Source organism: Dromaius novaehollandiae, chromosome 15 (genome assembly GCF_036370855.1).
Source record: "Dromaius novaehollandiae isolate bDroNov1 chromosome 15, bDroNov1.hap1, whole genome shotgun sequence".
Taxonomy (NCBI): domain Eukaryota; kingdom Metazoa; phylum Chordata; class Aves; order Casuariiformes; family Dromaiidae; genus Dromaius; species Dromaius novaehollandiae.
In genome coordinates this window covers 21,107,561-21,130,951 of record NC_088112.1, presented here as the reverse complement: position 1 = coordinate 21,130,951, position 23,391 = coordinate 21,107,561, and the positions used below count along the sequence as shown (strand labels likewise).

Below are 23,391 nucleotides of genomic sequence, written 5' to 3'. Positions count from 1 at the left end.
AGTGGGGCAGCAGAGTCTTTACTTCTTTCGCTGACCTATGAATAATAGAGGAACTTGACAACTCCGGAAATAAAGTGACAGTGTAACGCTTGTGACAGCTATCTTTTAAAAAAGATACCTGCATTTTTCTGTGATGCTCGAGGGGGAGGGAGGAATGCCAGGTCAGGTCGTTCTCATGTCCTAGGCAGGTGCATATTTAATTACACGTTCAGGCCAACATCATGTTTATAAAGCACAGCAGTTAATTTATCTGTGCTGGAACAATTTTTCAGCTTTATGAATTCCCCCTTGCTGCCTAGCCTGTTTCAGAAATGAGATACAGAGCTCTTGGAGAACAGCAACCGTTTGGATATGGAGGCTTCTCTATCGTTACCACCACGGTGGTATTTGAGCACCTGCTGTTGCAGAGAGGTGAAGAAGAGTAAGGCGTATGATGACAGTTGTCTCTCCTGCTGTCACCGCAGCCCCTAACACATATGCACACGGTCTGGATTTAGTTCAACGCACCAGGCTCCTCTCAGCTGTCTGAGAGACTCTTGCTGTCCCCAAAGCACAACTTGCCCAGTAGATTCCTCCTCTTCCTCAAGCTCCCGTGCTCAGTGCGGTGCGTGTGCCTTCCCCGAGGAGCAGTTCACAGCCCTTGCGGCAAAGGCTTAGTGTGGCGCAGAGCTGGGAGGTCTTTGCTGGTGGAAAGAGGGGGAGAAAAAAGATTCCAGCAGCAGAGCTGCAGAGGAAGACTACTTTGCAGCCGGTCTTTCTTTAAAGACACTTTACTATAAATTATCTTCAGTGCCATCCCATAGGTCACCAAGGTTTGCAACAAATGGTGACCTCTGAGGTAAGAACTGTGGCTGTCAGAAGGTCCCTGGAGCTACAGCAGTGTGTGCAGAGCTGGCAGGGAAAGCGCAGAGACCCCAACCCCGGTGGGGACACCAGCGTGGCAGCCACGGCCGGGGGGGGTGCCCACCACCTCCTGCCAGCCCGCGTTCCCCCGGATCGCAAAATCGTGCCTCTCGGGGTTCACCAGCAGCGCTTCGCCCAGAGACCCGATTTACTGCAGCTAGGTGCATCTGGAAGGAAAATCCACAGTTCTGGATCTGTTCCTTGCACAGTTCATAAATAATTTGGTTAGCTTTTTGTTTTTGGAAGCTTGACTTGGATATGTTTGGAATATTACGTTGGAATACAAGTCATCCCGCTCCTTTGTTGTACTGTGCCTTGAGATTTGCTGCATTTAAAATTGCATTGACGTTGGGACGCAGTAATTACGGAGGAAAGGGGCGTTGCAGATACTCCATCTAATAGTCCAACAACTTATTCTGAAGTACACGTGAAGTTTCTGAAAGAGCAAACACCAAAATGTGTCAGTGTCCTGCGTTTTAGGACTGACTTAGTGTTTGCAAGGTTCTGGCAGGTGGTATCGGGGGCATCCTGAACATCCGACCTCCTTTACAGGCTCCTGGCAGGAGTCACGCTTCATTAAATTCCTCTGCAAAGACCTAACAGCCGTTTCCCTCTAGTTTTTAAATTAGGCAACTGTAACTTCAAGCTGTCTTGCTCCCCAGTGGATCCAGGGTAAGCTGCTATGAAGAAAAATGCAGCGCTAATAACTTGGTCTTTTACCAAAAAGTCAATAATTTGCAAACTTACCCTCTTTTTTTTCATGCATGGAAATTTTTTTTCACTTGTAGAAATGTGTTTACTGGCCTCACAGTCTCAAGAAAGCTCAATTAAAGTAGTATCTTTTAAGGGAACTTTCAACATCCGATGGAAAATGCAAGCTGAAATGCGGTTCAGCCTGCAAAAGCTTCTGTAACCCTGTGGATTTTATGTGGTTTTATCACATGATGCTTGCCTAGCCTAGGACATTGTTGTTTGTGTCAGAGATAAAATGCAATTCTAGTTCACGAGTTCCTACTGAAGTCATATGATTATCATTCACATGTTCCAGCCATTGTGTACTGTGCTCCAGCCACGGATATTGGCCGTTAACACATGCGCGCGCTGCCGGAGCGGAGCGTCCTCGCCGGCACGTCGCGCTGGGAGGATCCCGCCGTGGAAGGGTGCAGACGTGGGACGCCGCGGCTGGTGCGCGTTTCCCTTCCCCGCTGCCGCGGAGTTACTGACTCGTCTGCACATTTCTCCCGAAGGCTTTCCGTGGCAGCAGCGCTGTAATTGGAGCAGCAGCGCAAACTGCCGTGTAGAGCTGGATAATCCCTGACGTTTTCTGCTGTTTTGCCTAGGTCTCAGCCACAGTTAGGGCCAAATAAAAGCCACCTGGTATCCAAGGTATTCCACCCAAAAAATGTGACGGGCACAGCCAAGGCCTGAGCAGTCACGAAGTTAACGCCCTGGTGAGATGCATGGGGGCTTTCACACTTTTCCTGTTCTATCTTTCCCTTTTTTTCAGAGCTATCAAAGATTGAGCCACACTTACATTTTTGAATGAAGTGGGAGCTTGTGATGTAAACCTGCGAGTTCAGAGGTGAAGCCAGGACACGTCGCACCTTTGTATTCCCGGGCATCCCCTGAACCTTGCTTCCAGTTTGCTCTTCCTGGTTCGGTGACTGTGTAGGAAACGTTAACTGAGAAAGTCTTAGGGCATACGTAACTTGGAGCAGTGTGGACATGTTTCTGTCTCTTAATGCTGCCCACTAGCAAATGTGAATAATGTCGACCTTATGTAGGTGTTCGGAAGTTTAGTGAGTATGCAAAGAGTGCGTTGAGGTTTTTAGGTGGAGAGCATGATGTTAATAATGTTACTGGCATTAAGAAACGTGTGCTGGTTCTCCTTGGGGTGCTGGGATTCACAGGTGAAACCACAAATGCTTTTAAACACTGAACAAAACAGTGGTGAAGCATCTCCAGTGCCAGTAATCGGGAATGTCGTGTGCACGGTGGTATCCCTGCAAAGATCCGGATGGTCCTGCATTTCCATTCCAGTTCCCCATCTGAGCCTTGTTTTCTCCTAACTCCCTTTTTGCAATTCTTTCCCTGCATCTCATATCAGGAATGGACCTTTCCCATGTGGACCTATTTTCCACTGCCCTTTTGTGGAACTTTTCTCGCTTCTTCCTGCCCCTGACTGTGGCTTTCAGCATTGTCTGTTTGCAGTCTCATGATGCACTCATACTGAAAACGAAATGGAAAATGTCACCTCCGTGCCACTCTTCTGAAGGACATGGGGGTTTAGACACAGCTAGGAGGAGAGCTGTAAAAATAATGACTTTTCCCTCCACTTCTCACTGTAACATAAGTCTGTTCTGAATTGTCTGTTGTTCTTGCCTGATTATTCCTTATCTGGGCTAAGTTTTCCCGCACATGGTGGAGTGCCCGGCCGTGGTCTGGCTGACACCCCGGGGCCGTGTGCGGTGCGGAGCTATGCAAACTCTGCCCCACTGGGCACCCGGCACGGTGAGCGCGGGTGGCACCCATCGTTGCCACCCTCCGCCACACGCTTTCTTTCCTGCCATCCTTTCTTCTAATCCCCGGCCTAAACTTGAGGTTTGTAAAGCTTCAGAGGTGGATAGCTGCTTAGGAGAATGGAGCTGGAGTGACCTGTTAGCTCCTTGCTGACCGAAAGTAAAACAGCCCAGCTCTGTTTTCTGCAGCTGGGCTGCAAGAGACACTAATAAATGCTGTTAACTCTTCTCCTGAGGCATACGCTTTTCTGCTGTTAAATGTCTTACCTAAAGGGGAAAGTACAGCGCTGCTAAGCAGTGATTTTTGTGGTTGCGGGTCTTCGTGTCAACACACATGTTGTCTGTATTTCAGAAACTCTGCAGCGATGCTCAGGTGAGAGTTTTTGGGAAATGCTGCCAGCTGAAGCCTGGAGGAGATAGCTCTTCTTCCCTGGATAGTTCAATCAATTCATCCTCCTCGTTCTCCGATACAAAAGAGCAATGTCCGAAGTATCAGGTGAGTCACCTTTCTTTTTTCTTTTTTTTGCTTAACCATGTCAAACTCTTAGAGCAGGTGAGGCACTGAATGTTTTAAAACGCTTGAAATTAGAGGTGGGCTGTGGAGAGTTTAGAGTCAGACTTTGGTTCCAACTGAATCGTGGTTTAATTCTATGGTTTGGGGTTTGAACAACTCTAAAACCAACTAGCTGGTTCTCTCAGAGGCGTCTTGAACGGCAGGAGTTTCTCTAGGGCCATCGTCATGCCTTGTGACCGCAGGGATGGTGCTCCTTCAGCATGGTCACTCTTGGGCACAGCGTTGGGCAGTCTGAAGGATGTTGTTCTTTCATGGAAGCAGCTGGCCCTAAATCTTCAGTAACTCCCTTTCTTAGGAACTAACTTCAGAGATTTGAGGTGTAGTTACAACTGACATATCTATACATGCTATAGATGAGGTAATTTATTGCCAAGTACAGGGAGGTCGTACAGAAATGCACTACCTATAGGGACAGGCTGGGTAACAGCTTTATAGCGAGGGATTCAGTGAACTTGGGTTATGTTTTACATAAGAGATTTTGGCCATGAGAGTAGCTAGAGTCATCTGACACAGATATATTTCTGTCATCTCTCCTTCCATGGATCACAAGTGTTTTATATTAAGCCAGCCTAAAATAGAACTAAGCCCTTCCACTCTTTGTAATGAAGTAGTTGGGTGTTTGAGGGAAGCTGCTATCTGCACAGCATATTCTGAAGTACAGTACTACTGATGTCTTAATCTACCGTAGATATAAATGAAGAACCTTTCAGGGCTGGCTTTCCCACTGTCACGTTAGCTGTTGCTATATTTGGCGAGCTGCATATTCTTCTTGTTTTCTCTTTCTCATCACGCTCTTTTCCACAGCTTTAGTAGGGTGGCTGAAGCTCTGTTTTCTATTCCTCCCTTCCTGGAAGGGTGTTTAGCTGTGGTTATGAAAGGAAGAGACATGTCATTTCTGTCAGCAGCTTCCTTCCAGCACAAAATAACCTCCTTCGCGCATTGTGCGACCAAGAAAAACGATGCCCTCCCACCAGCCAGAAATTACCCTTCCTACTGGGCAGGCTCCGTGCAAACAATGCTCAACATCATTAAAGGAAATTAATGTTCTTGGTTGGCATGACAACTTCTTTCAAAGTTGCCTGAACTTCTCCCGTGCAAGTCCCTGTTTCCTCATGCATGTCACCTAGTCCGAGTCTCACTGAGCTGAGCCGGGCTGTTGTGCGACTGCGACCGTGCTAGCGCGAGGGAGAGACCCCCAGCCTACGCTGGGCTTACACGGCGCATCCGCCGCCGGAGCCCTGCTGCGTTCCCCGCGCTCCTTCCGGGCCCTCCGGCAGCTGGGCAGAGATCCCTGAATACGAGACTTCTTTACTGCGTGATAAAATTTATATCATAATGCATCATGCATACAAAAGAGCCATAGTGAGTTTGTCCAGGTATCAGTCAGCCTGGCATTTCCTCCCTTAACTGCTTAACTGCTGAATTTTGAGACCCCAGAAAATTACTTGTATTTTAATGTGTTTACAGTATGTATAAGGTATTTTTCTGTGTGTGTGTGTGGGGGGGGGGGGTTAAGCTACAAAATGGAAATCCTAATGATACAGTGCTAACAGAACTTTTTAAATAGCTCTTTGCGTGCTTCCATTTTTAAATACACATGACTATATGGGTTATTCTAATTGTTCTTTGGAAGACGAAATACCGTGTTTTCTTCCAGGCTTCTGTGTGGTATTTTTAATTATGTTCTATCCAGATCTCTCACAAATGTGATTAGACTCCATTAAGAAGAAGCTGAATCTGGTTCCGAACTTGCCCACAGTTATTTGCATGTCATTACGCCAGTATTACCTCTGGATCTGCTCGTCGATGTTTTCAGGACTGTAAATCTTCTTTTCCAGGCTGACTGGTTGATCATGACATTTGAGATTTATTTCTGTATTGCATTTTAAATTTATATACGTACTTACTTATTGGTAGGACAACATGTACAGTAAGTGAAAGATTAAATGCTATGAATTTTATATTCAGAAACGTAAATTTCCAAATCATGTAAATTTTACTACCTCTAATATGCTAATGTGCAATAACAAACACTCGTGGGTATTTTATGATCAGTTTTTATGTGAGCTCGTAAATATGACCTAGGGAGTTGGTTTGTGTCCAAGCTGTCAGTGCCTGGGGTTGTGCTCTTTTTGCCAGATGCTCTTTGGCTATTTTTCATTTGAGCTTTTAATTTTTAACCCCTTTCCCCAGTTGATTGCACTCTACTTTGGTCTTGAGTGACCTTTATTTTGGAGAATTAAAGGCTCGAAGAGTTGAGCTGTAGCAGTGTTTCCGTGTTACATGTATGCATCTGTTGTTATGCGTGGTAAAATCGTTGTCATTAGGCGTAGATGAACTGCCAGACTGACACAGACCATGGCTGCATCTCATCACCCTCTTTGTCTTCAGCATTGCTTGTCTCTGCCTTTCAGAGGAAAGGAAAACCCCTATAATTAAATTTGAAAGCAGCTGATTTTCACTTGTTTTTTTTTTTAATTCAGTTTCTTGACAAGGATAATCAATAATTTATTTTTAAGTATTTTTCCCCAGCTTTAGAATTAGGTGTTCATACTAGCAGAAAGTTGAAACCAAAACCAACCATCAAGGGCTTGACATTTATTCAGAACAACTTCTTCAATTTGAGATCTGCAACAGATTTGAAAATACTGATCATAATATTTGGCTGTAGTAATTTGCAGTGATCTTAATTCAAGATGCTCCCAGACCTATCATTTCCTAGAGCCATTAGCATCCGTACTTACGTTTCCTTGGAGCTTCTGGGTCGTGTTTTAAACACTGCAGTGTCCCTGGACAGCTAGGCAGTATGATTTCCTGGGAGGTAAGGATGGGAATTACTCTGTGACCCAGCTAGTGATCAGCTTTTGCCTTGTCATGGGAACGCCAGCAAAACTTGCAATTATATCCTCCCTTTTATGACTGCGGCTGCTACTTTTCTTCATCCCCTATCTTTTTGGCATGAGTAGCAGATTTCAGAGGTTGATAGTACGTCTGTTAAAGTACTGTCATCTTAGCCGAGCGTGCTCGTAAAGAGCTAAAGACGGAGAGGTGCTTCAGGCATGTTGCCTTCTAGAGGATTAGCCTTGGTGTGTTCTTGCCTTGCTCTGCGGGACAGCGAGGGGCCGTTTCGTACCGGTCCTTACTCCCGGGAGGAATCCGTGATACGGACACGCTGTCCCTGACCGAGCTATGAGCTCACCGTATGACTCTAGGTGAAATATTTAGATATATTCCAAGCGCAGTTAGGAATCTGGGTGAGGATTCTGGTTGTTTGGAGCTTGGATAAGGGACGCGGAGATACGGCACTTAGCACTTTCCGAATACGAGGTTATTTTTGTCACTGATTTCAGGACTTCTTTTTGGAAGGGTTATTACACACCTCAAAGGCGATGTACTGCTGCCTTGCACAGCGCTGAAGTACCTCACCTATGAAGTATCTGAGAAGATGGAGGAGATACGGCCCTGGGCAAAGGGAGATGGAAAGCATACAAATAAGAAGCTGACCTCCGTCAGCCGGGCAGCCATGTCCAGTTGGTCCCTCTGAGTAACTTTTTAATTTTAGCCTGACGGTCCTTGTTTGCAGTACTTGATCTGGCCCCCGACGCGGCGTAGTGACGTTCCTCCTCCATGCTTGGCCAGCATCGCGTTGGGCGAGCCCTCGCCAGCCGAGCCGCTGCGGGTTGTGAATCGGTCTGCATCAAGGAGGCCCTGGTCCGACGCGGCTGCAGGCCACGCTCTGCATTAGCAGATCGCTAGGGAATTTGCAGTTCTTCTTGTTTTTGTATCTCTGCTCAAGCAGATGCAGGGTTTCGACTCAGTGGTTCTTATTCAGGAAAGCGTGCAATCATCCTCTAACGTTAAACTTTTTTGTCCTGCTGACTCAATGCAGTTTACATCTGCAGCTCCCCAGGAGGTGGCTGAGATTTGTTGCATGGTTTTAGTATTTAGTTCACAGCCAATCTGAAGATCACTTTCTACACTAGCATTATTTTTATTGAACCACTTAACTTAGTAGTACAAACAGAGAGAGACAGGCATTTTGCATGTTTATCTTTTTTTAAAGAAATATTTTCCTTAATCATATATTGTCTCAAATAGAAGTGTGCTTCTAAAATGCTCAACAACAGATGGGTTTTTTTGCAGGGTTCTCGGTGCTCCTCTGATGCTAATATGCTTGGAGAGATGATGTTTGGCTCTGTGGCCATGAGTTACAAGGGCTCCACGCTGAAAATTCACCAGATTCGGTAAGATTCATTTTTACTGCTAATCTTTTAAGAAGATTAGCTCTTTAGTGCTAATATGTAATGAATTGAATGTGACAAGTGTAGAGTAAAAGGAATTTCTGCATCTGCTTTAAAGTTATTCTGATGTCACTTTTGACACAAAATGTATTTATGTCATGCTTAGGTCTGTAAAATCTGGAGGTATGTGAAGTGGAAATGAAAGTCTGTCTTGGCACTGTGTTTCTGACTGATGTCTTCCTTTTTGGCCCCTAGCTCACCTCCTCAGCTCATGCTCAGCAAGGTTTTCACAGCTCGCACAGGAAGTAGCATCTATGGCAGTCTAAATACGTGAGTACCCTGGAAGTGATACCTGCTGAATGTGGGCAAGTGAATGTAAGAGCTCAGAAGAGCATTATTTTACGAGCCTCCAGATTCTTTTTCTAGAAAAATAACTTCTTGTTTCCTCTACTGTTATACGCTGTCACTAGTGTCCTCACTTTTTCCTTGTAGTTGTCTTCATATCAGTTTGCTTTAAGTGGAAGAATAACCATTCCTTTAGAGCTGATAGGGTAGAGCCCGATGTTGTAAGGTGCAAAGTACCTGCACCTGCCCAAGGGACGGATGGGGACAGACCACTGCAGCTGAGGGCTTCAGCCCGTGGTGATGAGAAAGACATTACAAAAATGTCCATCTTCAGACTCTTTAATGTTCAGTTTTCTATGTGTTAATCAGCCCAGCTCAGCCAATGGCCTAGGCTATGAAAGCTTTTTCTAGTTGTGGTCTGAGTCCTTATCTTGTACGTTCCATTGGGGCAGAAAAAGAAGTAATGCTGTATTATGCTGAAATGCAAATTACTGGTTTTGTTATGTGTTTTATTTTCTGTTTTTTTAGGCTGCAGGACAGTCTTGAGTTCATTAATCAAGACAGCAATACGTTAAAGCCTGACCACAGTACAATTATGAATGGACTTCTTGGAAATATAGGTAATTACAAACAGATTTTATTTCCTGGTATCTTCAACTTGGTAATCACAGATTCTAGAATATGAAAGTCTTCTAAAAAGAATCAAATGGAAAGATAAGAGAGCTAAAGACTCTACAGAAAATTAATGTTGGCAGGGCTTGGGGGACCGTAAATCAGACAGTTCAGGGAATTAGCAGTGGCTCAGGATACACCCTCTTTTTATATACAGCTGTATATACACATGTATATAAAAATACAGATAGATATATTTAAGTTCAAATACAGAAAATATTGGAAAATAGCAGTCTGTTGCACTCTCTTTAAGCAGCACATCTCAGATCAGGCAGGATTGATTCTGCCTAGCTCTGTTTCCCAGTTTTTACTGAGATTCTTGTTTTTTTTTTCTTTTTTTTTTTTTTAAAGGAAACAGAATTTTATTCTTGTTAATAATTTGTGTTGTGTCCTGTACTCTCTGGTGGCCACCTGAGCACATGTGGCCACATGTTCCACGCTACTTAACCTTGCACAGTTGCGCTTTAGTTTTTGATCAGGTTAGACAGAATACCTTTTTTTTTTTTTCCGTCTGATCTTGGAAGTTAAGAAGACTTGGAAAAACATCTAGAATTGTAGGTTCTCAGCCTTTGTTGCAGGGCTGCGGATGAAGCCTCAGGGAGCATTAGATCACAGGAGGGTGGAAGGTGTCAGGTTTTCCCCATGGGGACAGTGGAGCTGATGGAAAGGATGCTGCCCTTGGGGCTCTGCTGTCTGGGGCAGCAGCCTGAGGAAGTCTTCAGCACATCCTTCCTTTCCCTGGGTTTAGGTCATGTACTTTCCAAATAAATGTCTTTAACAATAGCTGGAATAAGAGACTTCTTTTTATATTTGCTTTCCAGAATATTGCTGTATGTAAAGTATGCTTTTTTTCACTAGGGTTTGAGGAAGTATCAAGTGAATTTGATTACTTTGTTATTCTAAGTGGATTTCTGGCTTTGATATGGTCCTAATTCTTGTTGGGTCTAAGTGTTTACTTCTCTCCTTCCCAGCGGCTTTGATAAGACAATGCTGTGTTTTCAAGCTAAGCACGGGCTTAAATGCTTTCCAGGCTCCAAAGCTGTATACCTTCTTAAAGTCATTCCCAATAGTTAAGTTATAAGGGAAGCCAAATAATGTTGGAAGATAATAGTATCTGTTGAATACTTGCTGCCTTTACTAAGCCAAGGACGTTAAAAAGATGCGGTGCTGGGCAGGCGCGGACCCCCGGAGCCGGCCCCGAGGCCGCCGCGGGACCCGGCCGCGCGCCGTCGCAGCCGCTCGTGTTTATGGTCCCCTTGCAGAGCAGAGGGCACCTGGGCAGAGCAGGTGAGGTTAATGGGTAACTGCGGCGGAGGAATGCCGCCCGCCCGCCTGCCGTGCCAGCAGGGCCCTGCGCTCTGCCTGGGAACTATTTACAAGCTGCTTTTATTAGATGTGCTGTTTAAAAAAAAAAAAAAAAAAAAAAAAAGAAGCAAAGAAACTGCCCGCACCAGTCCCTGTCCTTTCCCTTAATGAGGCGTTAAGGCCTCGGGGAGCGGACGGGAGCTTGGTGCAAGCGCTGCCTTCGTCCCTTCTGTAATCAGGGAGCCTGGAGCGAGCAGCAGCTCCGCATCTGGGAGAGGGACTGGCAAGTAGCTCCTTAAACCCCCATGCATTCGTTCTGGCTCGGTGTTGAGTAAATACACGCAATTTCCCTTGTATATCTGCAGTCTGAAATTATTTGTGATGGGGACTCCTGAGGCTAGTGTGGGTTTTCTGGGTGATCGTTTTGCCAAGCTGATGTGTCCGCTCTGCTCTTGGAGCAGCCGCTTCGGCCTCTCGTTTGCTCTTGGTACTGCTAAGGGGGGTTTGTGCCTCCCATCCTCCCCAGTCTTCCTCGGTGGCCGCGCTGCCCGGCCGTCCTGCCAGCATGGACACTAAAATGGATGTTGTCTTCCACCGTGAATCTCCTGCTTGTGATCAACTTAGGCTGGGAGCCTGCATAAATTCATCATTCTCAGCTTTCTCTTTAAAAAAAAAAAAAGAAAAAAGAAAAAAAAAAAAGCCCTGGGACAGAAACCCCATCCTTGTACGGGAGACAACGTCAAGTTGGGTCTTTTATGGTTTTAATTCTGTAAATACTGTGCGTTTCACGTGAAAGTGGTGCTCCTTGGATCGCCGTCCTTGCCGAGCGCGGGGGCCGCTCTCCCGCCCGCGAGCGCCTGCCCCGGCCCCCTCCGCGGCCCGACCCGCTTCACTAACCGCCTTCTCTCCTGTGTATTTTCCCTTTCGCCGTGTAGGTCTTTCGCAGCTTTGCAGCCCCAGGCGGGCGTTCTCTGAGCAAGGTCCGCTCCGCCTCATCCGGAGCGCCTCTTTCTTTGCAGGTTTGCAGTGTGCTGTGTGCTGTGCTGTGTGCCTAGGCTAGCGGGCGCGACGCCACGGCGCGGACTGTAGATTAGCCCTGGAAATAAGATTGTTTTATTTTATTTTATTTTTTTCTGGAATACGAAACGGACAGCAATGTCTGCTTTCATGCCTTTTTATGCCCAGATACCTGTTGTAAATCCCCGGAGGACAGCAAATGCTTTCACAGTCCTGTTTGGGGTTCAGGGTTTTTTTGCTTTATTTTCTTTGGGAAACTCCCATGTTTGATGGTGGATTTCACATTTCTGGCAATAATAATTCACAGTAGCGTCAAGCTATTTTAACCTGGACTTGCCTCAACCAAGCTAAAAACTAGACATAGTCTAGGTTTGTATATAAAGTGGACGTTTCTTGCTTTTAATGGCTGTCTCTTATTTCCATGGCTGAGTAGCTTTTATTTCACGGACATATTTGTAAAATGTATCACGTTTAAGCCTGAGACACTTTTGATCTACTCTGTGTGCAGCCTGTGAATCCAGGTAGCTTACAGCTTCGCTGAACAACCAATACACTGCTTGCAATTTAAACATATTTTTCCTTCAAGACAGTGTTAAATCCTTCTTTAAATTGTATATATAATAACTGCTAAAGCCGACCTATAAATGCAGCCCTGTTTATATAGTTTTTGGTGACATTTTTTGGTCTATACACCAAGTACTACCTATGTGGCATAAACCCTTTCAGCACATTAAAATTTTACTGAAAAATCTGTGTAAAGAAATAATGGATGTGAGCCTGATTCAGGCTGCTCAAATAGATGTGTAGACTTCGGAAGAATACGTAAAGCTTTTCAAATAAGTGTTTTGGCTTGTTCAGCTTAGCAGCCTTTCTTGGTGATGGCCTTGTGCAGTGCTGTTGATCTGAATTAATGAGCATGTTTTTGTTTCATTAATTACATGGAGATCTGCAAACAAGAAAGGAACTATATATTCCCCTGCTAATTGGTATTCCTTGTTTTACAGTTCACAGCAACCCTATGGACATGCCCGGGAGGGAGCAGAGCGAGGACAGGGACAGCGGTATAGCAAGATCTGGTAATGTCAGGTTCATGTGTTCACCCAGTAGACTTGGAAAATACTCAGTAACGTTCACTAGATGTTCATCCATCTTGTCAGCGAGACCTCTAAGAGCAAATCCAATAATTGTTCTGTGCTGCAATGTGAGCGTTATTTTTGTTGCATATATGCAGTAACGTGTACCTGTACGGGTGTGTACGAGCGTCTGAGGCGTCAGGGTTTTCCACGAGGAACCTCGCAGAGCTAATCCGAACAGCAGGGCCATTTGTCGAAGTGTGCTGCAAAGGAACAAGTCAAATTAAATACCAAAATCGATTTGCAGTCTTCCAAACGATACTCCCTGTCATCGTTTCAAACTGAGGTGGAAAATAATGTTAAATTGTGAATTCCCCACCACAAAAAATTCAGGACATTGGTCACTTAAAATTGTAAAGGCTTTTAAAGGATATGATTAATGTTACTGCTTTCCACAAAGAATTTATTTCCTGATACACATGGTTGATGGAACAGAGCAAGGTGTAGCTTGCACTGTGTCTATGTTGCCTGTTAGGTATAGCTGCAGGACTGTCCCACCCTTGTAGTGCTTGTAGATCTTGTTAATATTACCACAAACTGATTGTTTTTAGATAAGAAATGTAGATAAGCAAAATAGAAGATACCTGATTTGCAACATCCAGTTATCTCAATGGGCTTCATTTAATTGCTGATATTATTTTTCAGATACTCATTTTTTCTGGAGAGATTTTTATTTATTCCTCTTACTATTGCAGCATCTCTTAGCAGTCTGCTCATCACTCCGTTTCCATCTCCTGGCTCTTCGTTTAACAAAAGCTGTGCCAGCAGTTACCAGCGCCGTTGGCGTCGCAGTCAGACTACCAGCTTGGAGAATGGGGTCTTCCCTCGATGGTGAGCTGGGAACGATAATGCCGGTTGCTTCCCATGGTTTTCCACCTCCATCAGCTTGATTCTGCTCTTGTGTACATGCATCTGTTCTTGCCGTTGCTTTCTGTGCGGTATTTACAAAGGTGTAAGTCAGACTGCAGTTCAATGCCTGATCTTTTTTAGTATCTGTTTCTTCACGGCATTCATTGTTTTTCACTAACTAGAAAACCTGCAGCAAAATTTTTGAGGATAAGAAGCCCTAAAATCCGGCTCGAAACAGAAATCCTTGGCAGAAACATGAGAGAACTAGGATACCATATTCTAATCCCACCAGTGCTTTGAATCTGGTTCCAGATTTTGTGATTGCAGGATCAATTAATGGTTGCTTTAAGAGTTGCAAAATGGATGTTATCAAAGGTGATGATTTGACAACAGCTGCAAACAAAAGGTGTTCATTGACATTAAATGTCCTAGAGCTTAATTACACAAGAAACCAAGGTACCATTTTAAGCAGTGGATTACATTAACTTTCTGTTTTTTCCGTGCTTCAAGGTCCATGGATGAAAGCTTTAATTTGTCAGATGACAGCTCTGGTCCTAGCCCAGGAATTGTTAGGAAAAAAAAGATAGCAATTGGAGTCATTTTTTCACTCTCAAGAGATGAAGATGAAAATAACAAATTTAATGAATTCTTCTTCTCGCACTTTCCTCTTTTTGAGAGTCACATGAACAAACTGAAGAGTGCAATAGAACAGGTAAACACAGTTTTTTTGGATTTTTGCACTAGTAATTGTAATTTGCACTTGTATTGCTGTATGTTCCTGCTCAGCCCTTTCAGGTTTAATTTCTAACTCTTGCAACTCGTCTATAAAAGTGAACTCGACTCAGTCTCTGGTACTGGAATTGCACCAGAGAAGGGCTTTGCTCAACACCCCTGATGCTGCTGCTTACGGCTAGCAAAGGCTTAGCAGGGTGGGGGTAGATCGTGCTGCGTTACGCTGCGTGAACTGCTGCAAGCTTGCGCAGTCACTAGGCTGTGTTGGCTCCCGGCAGCCCGGGATCAGCCAAGGTGGAAGGGTGCTTTCAAGGCCACCTTTACCTCCTTATTTCAGCTCTATCTGAGTTGAGTGGAGTGCAGGATCAGAACCTGTTTGTAGGCTGTTCCAAGCTGTAAATAAATACTGTGCTTTTCTCATTCCCCCTCCACCCCCCAATTCTGCTGCGCAGGAAATTTTCAAAGATTGAATGAATGGTTTCGAATGTGTAGTTAGATTTGCTTCAAGTCCCTCTTCTAGGAAATACTTAGCAGTTAATTTGCCATTGCAGTGAAAACTTTGACCTCTTTTATGCCTGGAGTGATTGAAAAGCACGGAAGAGACAGTCTGCAAATGCATGTGCCTCACCTATCTTTCCTCAGATATGAAAGCTGGCACTTGTACCATCGTTTATCACTTAAAAAAAACTATTTGCATGACTAGTTGCATGAAAGATAAAGTCAAACACATGACTTTGTTTTCCATTTTCTGTGCTTCTCTAGCTATGCCTGGTGTTACTTATCTGTTTAATGATTGTTTTCAAGGCTATGAAAATGAGTCGTAGATCAGCTGATGCCAGTCAGCGGAGTTTGGCATATAACAGAATTGTTGATGCCCTTAATGAATTCAGGTGAGTAGTTTGTCTCATTTTTTATGTCTGTTTCTTCAAAAGCACTTGAGCCTGCTCTAGAAGGATCTTCTCCTTAGCGTAGGCTTTCTTAGCCCTTGGAGGTCTCATCTGAAATGGAAAATGGTTTTGACTCTTTCTATAAAAGTAGCATATAATGTCTAATGGCTTCTGAAAAAGTAAGTATAATAAAGGTATTGGCTGGTAACAAGTTATTTCATCTGTTTGTATCTTCAAATTTTGGCAAGTGTGTGCATCCATGCAAGCTTGGGGTAGGCAGGGCATAGATGATCAAGGTTTTTTCTCCTGTAGGTAGTAATGAAGTTTCCAGCAACCTCTTAAATTGTCTTTTATGCCCCACTAAGATGGGAAAAGAGGAACTGCAAACCCCTGGTTGAGAAATCCTGCTCTAGTGTGTGTTCTCCTGATGTGTGACTAAAGCAGGACCTTTACTCTGCACTAAATTCTGCTCTAAAGGAATTTCAGATAACCAGCTACTAAAAAGCAGGACTATCTTATTCACACAGAGAAACGCAATACCGTAATCTCCTGCTATCGGTACCTGCAGAGACGCCTCTATTCAACAGTTAACATACAGAGTAGTGCAGATAAGCACATCCCTGGCATTTAATTCTGTTTTCTTTCCGTACTTTAAGTAATGGGGAGGGAGTTGAAATGAAATCCATCTGTTTCAAGTGATTCATCTCTTGGATGGGAGTGGCAGGGAGCTTCCTTTCAGAACGGGGAAGAGCCCCTTTTGAAAAACGTGGAGTCTCCCTTCGCTCCTCCAAGCGCGGTGAAAGCCAGGAGCTCCCGAAGCGGGGGGTGACGATTGCACCTCGGGGAAACGGGGAAGGAGGGCAGAGAGGTTCGGGAGGGAGCAGGAGGCGAGGGAACGGCAGCGACGGGCCTGCAGCGTGCACTGGCTGGGAGAAGCAGTGCCAAGGACGGGAGCGGAGGGAGCGCGTGACTGGCGAGAGCCGCGGAGTCTGCCCAGGGGGCCTGGGACGAGTTCGGCAACTCAGCGCAGCCACGGGCTTCTCTCCTCCTCCTGCTCCTCCTCCTCCTCCCCCCTTGCTCACCCGGAGCGAGCTCCGTGCATTCCCATCCCCTGATAACACCATCTTCCCAGCTGCCATCCCCAAGCCCCCCCAAGCCCGTTCCCCCTCCGGACGTGCTCGGCGGACTTTGCCCGTTCTCCTTTGTCCTTCCAAGTTAAACAGTCTCGGAGCAGTGGGAGGGGAGCCTGCTCCCAGTCGAGCATTGGAAAAATAAGCCTGCGAGCTGCTGGCGTGGGCCAAATACCCCTCGACGGCTCTGTCCGTGGCCCTGGGGAGGGCTCGAGCCGGGCCGCGGGGAGGGAGGCTGCTGGCGGCGAGGCCGGGAAGGGAAACACGGTGTCGGCGCGGGGCTGGCAGCCTCCTCGGCGGGGCCTTGCGCGATGCGCTCGCTCACATGACGCCCGGTTGTGTAACCGCCCCGGGAGCCTCTGTGCAACTACCGGTTTTATGCAGAGGTTTCCATGGCGATACAAATATTGCTCTTTAATAATGTAATGAGGTGAATTAAATCCAGTGTAATTTAATATAAATTAATTTCCTGGGGCAGCAGACTTTGGTGATTCTGTTTTATAACTAAGTGCATTAAGGGATGCGTAGCCGGGCGGGTGTCTCCCAGCAAGGAGAGCGCTCCTGCAGCGTGCGGGAGCCGCCCGCTTTGGAAAGCAGAGCGATACGGGGAAAAAAAGCATATTTAAATACTGAAGGCTGGATGCAAAGATGTTTTGGCAGCAATTCAGCAAACCCATTTAGGCCACTGTTATCTCCTGAGGCGTCTGCTTTCCCGCTGGAGTCACGGGGAAGTCAGGAGGCTGAGCCTTCGGCGAACCTGAGACCTGCCTCCCTTTCCACCCTCTTAGCAAATTCTGCTGCAGGGAAGAAGGGTGCTGACTGCAGCAGGCTGGGGTTTCTAAAACATAACCCCGTGCTGTTTTAATTCATTGTGGGCTTTTCTTGAAGGAGAAAATTTAAACTCCCTTTTGAATAGTAAAGCTCATTTTGCCTTGTATCTATGCAGAACGGAGCAGGCTTGCAGAGGTCCCGCGTGGAGCTGGTGCACCCGTTGCCGGCCGTGCCAGGTAGTCAGGATAGCCTTAAATCACCGGGGAGCGACCCCGCTTTCCTCCCGGCTCCTGCAAGGCGTCAGCGCTGTCGTCTCGCCCCGGGAGAGCGAAGCGTCCTCCGCAGAGGCCTGGGCCGCTTCGGCAGGTCGATGCCATTGATAAATCCGCTTTGGCGCCTGGCTCCAAGTCTGCCCCGTTAGTCCCTTGGAAACGATTTTTAATTTTCTGAAGCACTGATGAATTTAGCTAGTGACACTTGACTTAGAGGCTTAAGGCTCTGCCCAGCTGTCAGATGTGCAGACACATGACTTACAAAATAAGCTACTGTACTTGCAGAAAGGTTTTGGCTGCCTCGGTCCCCGAGGCCAGCGGCGTGCGCTGATGATCCCGATTACGCAGCGGAGCAATACCTGCGTGGCCAGTGTGCAGGCGGGCAAGGGAGCATCAAGCACGGGAAACACCTCGCTCCGCCTTCGGGCAGCCAGATTTCATCCTGTTTTCTGCCAGTGATTTTTAAGCAGTTCAGGCCGCTGTGAACCGAGCGGTGAGGTTTGCTCCGGGCTGCAGGGCAACCCCTGCGCGGGCAGCCTCGCTCCTGCAGCCGCTCGCTTCGTCCTTTATAGGAAAAAAGTCTATAGGAGGCGGGAATGAGGATAGGGAGCAAAGTCGTGTTGAGTTTTACAAACTGCTGATGTTTTCTTTTTCCAGATAAAATAATACCAGGATTTGCCACATTGCACTGTAGCTCCCGGATAGCACAGCAAGTTGCACAGCACCCAGCTGGGGTGGGCAGCGTTGTGCCGGGGGGGCGGCTGCAGGCAGGGAGCTGTCTGTCTGTCTCCCCTGCTTTTACAGCCCGAGGGGAAAGACGTCTCAGAGCGGGACCGAAAAACAGACCGAGCCAACGCAGGAGGAGGTTTGACGCGAGCACGTCAGGAAGTGGAGAGCCAAGCGCCCGACGCAGGGTCGGCGCTGCGGGCAGCGGAGGCACCCGGACGCCCTCCTCTTCCTCGCTCGCCCGCGGGGCCCCTGCGCCCCCGGAGAGCTTGCCGGAGCGGTTTGGGTCGTGCCTTCGTTTTCGACTGCCCGAGCTTTGTTTTGCTTTGTTTCAAGCCACAAAACCTGCGTTAGAGGTCGAGCTATTTTCTGCAGCGCTTCCCCCGGGGGCCCGCCGGTCCCCCCGGTGCCACGCGCTCCAGGCAGCAGCTCGGCCTCCCGGAGACGTTTCCCAGCTTAAACCCTTCCGAAGGCACTGGACCTCCGCGGGAGCAGAGCCTCCTGCTAACTGCACCTTCCCCAGCCACACGCGCGGAGGACGGGGCGGCCGGAGCCCGTGGGGGCGAAGGGGCTCTGGCTGCAGGCGGTCGATCCGATTTTAATCATCGCTAGTTTTTTAGACCTGGTTACCTTCCCCGCAATTTTTTTTTTCTTTTAATAAAGGAAAAGAGAGCGTTGCAGCGCGTGTGCCGAGCCGGGAAGCGGTTAATCCTCGCCCTTGCAGGCTGGGCCCGCGCCCGGCGTGGAGGGTTCCCTTTGCCGCAGTCACATGCCTGCTGGCCGCCCGCCAGCCGAATCCGATCGCTCGTGGAGGAAACACTATCAGTTGCAGATGCAGCCAGGGTTACCAGAATAGTAAATAACGAATCACAAGACCCGGTCTATCTTTTCAACGAAAACAAATATTTTAATGTGCTGGTTTCAGTATAGAAGTGGTTTCTTCTTTCAAAACAGTTGCGCCGCGAGCTGCAGGCGCCTCCGCGGGGCTTCGTTTGCATGAGAAGTGGGAATAGGCTTTATTCCGCGTTGAGTTCTTAGTTTTATGGTCAGCTTCTCGGGTCAGCTGTGGCTGGAGCGGGGAAATGGTCATAGTGGCTTTGAAGCCCCTCGGCGTGGGATTTCTCCCTGCCTTCGGGCCCCTCGTCACGTACTGGGTGCCACACGCTGCCTCCCGCTAATCCAGCCCGCACCCGCCGCCGTCGCGCCGCGGCATCCACGGGCAGCTGCACGCAGAGCCCTGCCAGGGCAGGCAGCCTCCCCCCGCGGCACCCGGAGCGGCCCCAGGGCTGCTCTACGTGGGCACCTCGCCTCCGCCGCTCCCCCGTTTCCCCCGCGGCCCCGTCGCCCCCGGAGCGCGAAAATCGAAGGCAGGGCTCGTCTCGACCGTCGTGAGCGTTACGGCCTGGATTTCATTTGTAATGAAAACTGCAAGAATGGCCAAGACGAATCGCACCGCTCTGAGGCCGACGTGCAGGAGAGGCGGCGCTGGGCAAGGCTTGCTGGGGCTGCTCCTCGGGTGAAGCAGAAACCTTTGCTGCAGAAGCAGCAGTGCAGCAGCTGGGGGAAACCTGAATTGATCACTCATTTCCTTTGTTTTTTCACGACTTACATTTTTAGTGTGATGAGAACGTAGGTTCCCACAGTGTCGTAACGTGGGCGTTGTGTTTAAAACAAAACCCATCTGGGATAGGCGCAGAGCTTAACAGTAATCTGTGGGATTTTAATCGGCGTCTTACCATGGAGCCAAGGTTTCAGTGCGACGTTTACTGTCCTCTGCAAGATCAGAGAGGATGTGGTGGGTGCGTCGTCCTCGACACCGTGGTGGCACTTTGACTCTCGTACGGTGTATTTAAAGTTAAAGAAATAACCCGGTCCCCTTTTTCTACCAGTCCACATGTCCAGGGATTCGGCACTGAAAGTCACCGATTTTTAAAGCAAGCAGAAAGTTAAGGCATTTTGGTAAATCAGATGCACGTGAAAATTGTCCTAGTCACAACCTAAGCAAGAATAAGGGAGGATTTACATGTTTTTCCACCTTTTCCCAGATGGAAAGTTGAATTCAGGCAATTTAATGAACAATGTGATTTGGATAATGGTTGATGAGAGAAAGTTTCCTTCTGGCAGAAGCAGCAGTTGGAACTAAATGTTGCAATAAAGTCTGTGAACAGGAGTTTCTGCCTTCCGTTATTTTGTTTAATTTTCTGGCTTTTGTTTGCTTGTTTTTCAGAACAACCATCTGCAATCTCTATACCATGCCGCGGATCGGGGAGCCCGTCTGGCTTACTATGATGTCCGGGACGCCAGAAAAGAACCAGCTTTGCCATCGCTTCATGAAGGAGTTCACTTTCTTGATGGAAAACGCTGCTAAAAACCAGTATGGTGGATTTTAGTTTCTAAATGCATATCTATTCATGCCTTTTTATTTAAAGTCAGGTTTTAAATCTTTTTTTTTAAATCCTGATAAAGTAAGTGAGAAAGAGCCAAAAGCCCCACAAATGTGTTAGTTTTAAGACAAGAAGGAAATCAGAAAGCGTCTCACGGAGCACCTGCTTCCTCGCGATCCCGGTAAAGGCTGAGCATTTGAAACGCGTCCCGAGGAAGCGCGTGACGGGCGTGCGTGTCTGGGAAGGGGCGAGCAGCCCGGGTGAAGTGCAGCAGTCTACCTTTCGGCATCGCTTATCATGCGATGAGCACGGCTAGGCAGGCAGGACCAGCCGCGTGTGCAACGCTGCCCGACCACAAGTTGCTGGTAAACCCGGCTGCTGTGCAACGCTGCTAAAGAGACGATGCGCTTCGTTAGCACTCGCCGTCGTGCCGCAGGGCGTAGCCCGGGGCAGAGCTGTTCGAGATGGAGAAGGAAGCTGTTCTCGATAAACTCCGTAGCACCTGATGAATGCACTCCCGTCAGCCCAAGGCACGCATAGGGGAAGTTTTTAGAGCGTTTGGCTGTACTGAAATCCAAAAACAAGCAGGAGCACATGAAGCCGGAGTGGGAATGGGAATGCAAAGCCAGCTGCTAAGGGGAGGAAAGGCGCTGCAGAGCAGCCGGGAAGGGGCCGGGGCACGGCTGCAGCTCGCGGGACGTCCCGGTCAGAGTGCATGGTCCCCGCTGCTCTCGGCCCTGCCTTTGGGTGCATCTCAAGGGTTGCACGCTTGCTTCTTTCGTTTTAAGTAGAGCAAGATTTGCGCTGGTGGAAACAGGAGGAAAATCAAGCCCGGGCTGCGTTTCAGGCTAACGTTTGCTCCCCTTTCCCTGGGCGGTCTCCGGTGGGGAAGCGGGGCCATGTGCCCCTCGGAGCGCTGCCCGGGCCCTGCGGGGCGGCCTCGCGTCCCGGCGCGGCGGCCTCGGCGGATGGGGTGAGGAGGGGAGCCGCCCGCCCCCGGCCACAGCCTCCGCGCTCTGTTGCTGCAGCGAATTGCAAAGCTCACGTCTTTCAGGAGCTCCCTCGGCTTGTTCGCCTGGCTGGCGAAGACCGTCTGCCCGTGGAAGGATGCGGCCATTCGGGCTGACTGCAATCGCCGCCTTTCTCTTACTGCTGCTATTTCAAAACTTGGGAAGGCGGTATTTGTTTTCGAAAAGGAGCAACTGCATGTGCCTAAAGCGCCCAAGAGTTAAGATCACTGCACCTAGCTGCTTTACAGGTTTGGTAGCAAATAGCTTAGCCTCCCTTGTCAGTAATACTCAGATTTTAAGGACAGATCTGCTGCTTGGACCTGGCACGTAACCAAGGCCGCAGAGCGCCACCTTCTTCTTGCAGTAAACAAAATAACTTTTTTTTTTTTAGATGTTTTACAATACAAAGCTTGCAAAATAGGAAGTCTCATGATGTTTGCCAAACTGAGGAACTGAAATGGTCACAGGTTTAAAATATTGCATTTTACTTTAAACGTGTGTTCCGTGCAGGGGCTGGAGGTGGGGAATACAGCCCCCCCCCGGGAAAAAAAACAATAAAGACAGAAGGAACGATCTTGGCTGTGCTCCTTAGGTTGTTTCTGGTATTTCTGATCCATGCGCGTTGTAGAATTGCTGTCACTTCAACGTGTTGAGTGTGCACCTGCAAAAGATGACATCGAGCATTTCGTTGTCAGGTTTTTACCGGCTTTGCTGACTGCGGTCCTGACTAACCACCTGGCCTGGGTCCCTACCGTCATGCCGAACGGGCAGCCGCCCATCAGGATCTTCCTGGAAAAGCATTCTTCCCAGAGCGTGGACATGTTGGCCAAAACTCACCCATACAACCCACTGTGGGCACAGCTAGGTATGTGGCGAACGTCTCTAAAAGGTGTTATAGCTTTACTTAAATGGGCATGAATGTGGTGATTTTTACTGATTTCTGTTACTCCCTTTTCCCAAGCTAAAACTCCTTTTTTACTCAAACAAGGCAAAACTCAGCATTTCAAGCTTAAGGCAGGTACAGTATTTATTATACGTGCTGTAATTTCTTAAGGCAGTGCCAATTATGAAGTGGCAGCCAAAAAATAAAGCCCTCTTTTTAGTCATCTACAGCAGGTCTCTTACGATCACCTGCCCTGGTGGTGATGGTCCTTTCGTGGTCCTCTCCCAGTAAGGAAACTCCATTTTTTACTTTTTGGGATGCTGCCATCAACAAGCCTGATTCTAGGAAGAGCAAATCAAGGAAATCATCTTTTGACGGGAGATGGACATACTGTCAGTACAACAGACAAGGAGTGGCACAGCGCAGGAAAACATGAGTAGGCAGAGCAGAGCCCCTGGGTGAGGCTTCAAAGCCCTTTGAAACTAGTGGCTTGGTCACACTGCCTTCTGCTGGCTGCTGAGGAGAGGAGAGGAGAGGAGCTTCCTCCTCTTGGTCAGATTGTCCTGCTCTACACGCACGCTCTCGTGGAATTTGGTTGGGGAGGAGAGCAGAAAGTTTTATGAGGTTGGCCTGTCCTGATACAGGCAGGGATGGCCAATGATTTGGCAAGGAGACACTTTTCCAAAACTCATGGTACTCGAGATCCACTGTTTCCAAGTAGGCTTTCAGTGCCTCTTGCATCCCTTGTCCCCCATTCCTGCATTCACACAGTGCCCTGATACCTCCAAAATAAAACACAAGCACTGGCTCCTCCATACGCAGATCTGCAATGTGGTCTTCCAAGCTGTCCAAAACCACCTATCCAACCCATAGTAGAGCTCAAGAGGAGGGAAGAGAAAAGTTGGCTTCACCTCCGCATCCCCACTGCTCCTTTTTGCCTTTGGTCTTGGCATAGGTTTGCTTCTCCTTACAGCTTTCCTTGGTCGTTAAAAGTTCAGGCCAGGTTCCAGACTGTCCAAGGTAATCCAGAGCAGATGC

At 47.7% G+C, this 23,391-nt stretch overlaps 1 protein-coding gene across 3 annotated transcripts in view; it reads left to right on the top strand.

Annotated features, from left to right (window-relative positions):
• Window positions 1-23,391, top strand: part of FNIP1 (folliculin interacting protein 1) — a 68,750-nt gene that overhangs the window by 36,782 nt on the left and 8,577 nt on the right. For 2 of the 3 annotated variants that reach the window (XM_064521151.1, XM_026118221.2), the window contains exons 3-13: window positions 3,775-3,918; window positions 8,140-8,240; window positions 8,493-8,567; window positions 9,111-9,202; window positions 11,495-11,578; window positions 12,581-12,652; window positions 13,405-13,540; window positions 14,069-14,270; window positions 15,095-15,180; window positions 20,304-20,450; window positions 22,166-22,335. In XM_064521151.1, coding sequence (XP_064377221.1) covers window positions 3,775-3,918; window positions 8,140-8,240; window positions 8,493-8,567; window positions 9,111-9,202; window positions 11,495-11,578; window positions 12,581-12,652; window positions 13,405-13,540; window positions 14,069-14,270; window positions 15,095-15,180; window positions 20,304-20,450; window positions 22,166-22,335 — 1,309 coding nt within the window. The remainder of the gene's footprint in view (window positions 1-3,774; window positions 3,919-8,139; window positions 8,241-8,492; window positions 8,568-9,110; window positions 9,203-11,494; window positions 11,579-12,580; window positions 12,653-13,404; window positions 13,541-14,068; window positions 14,271-15,094; window positions 15,181-20,303; window positions 20,451-22,165; window positions 22,336-23,391) is intronic. The other variant, XM_064521152.1, reaches the window with a different exon arrangement.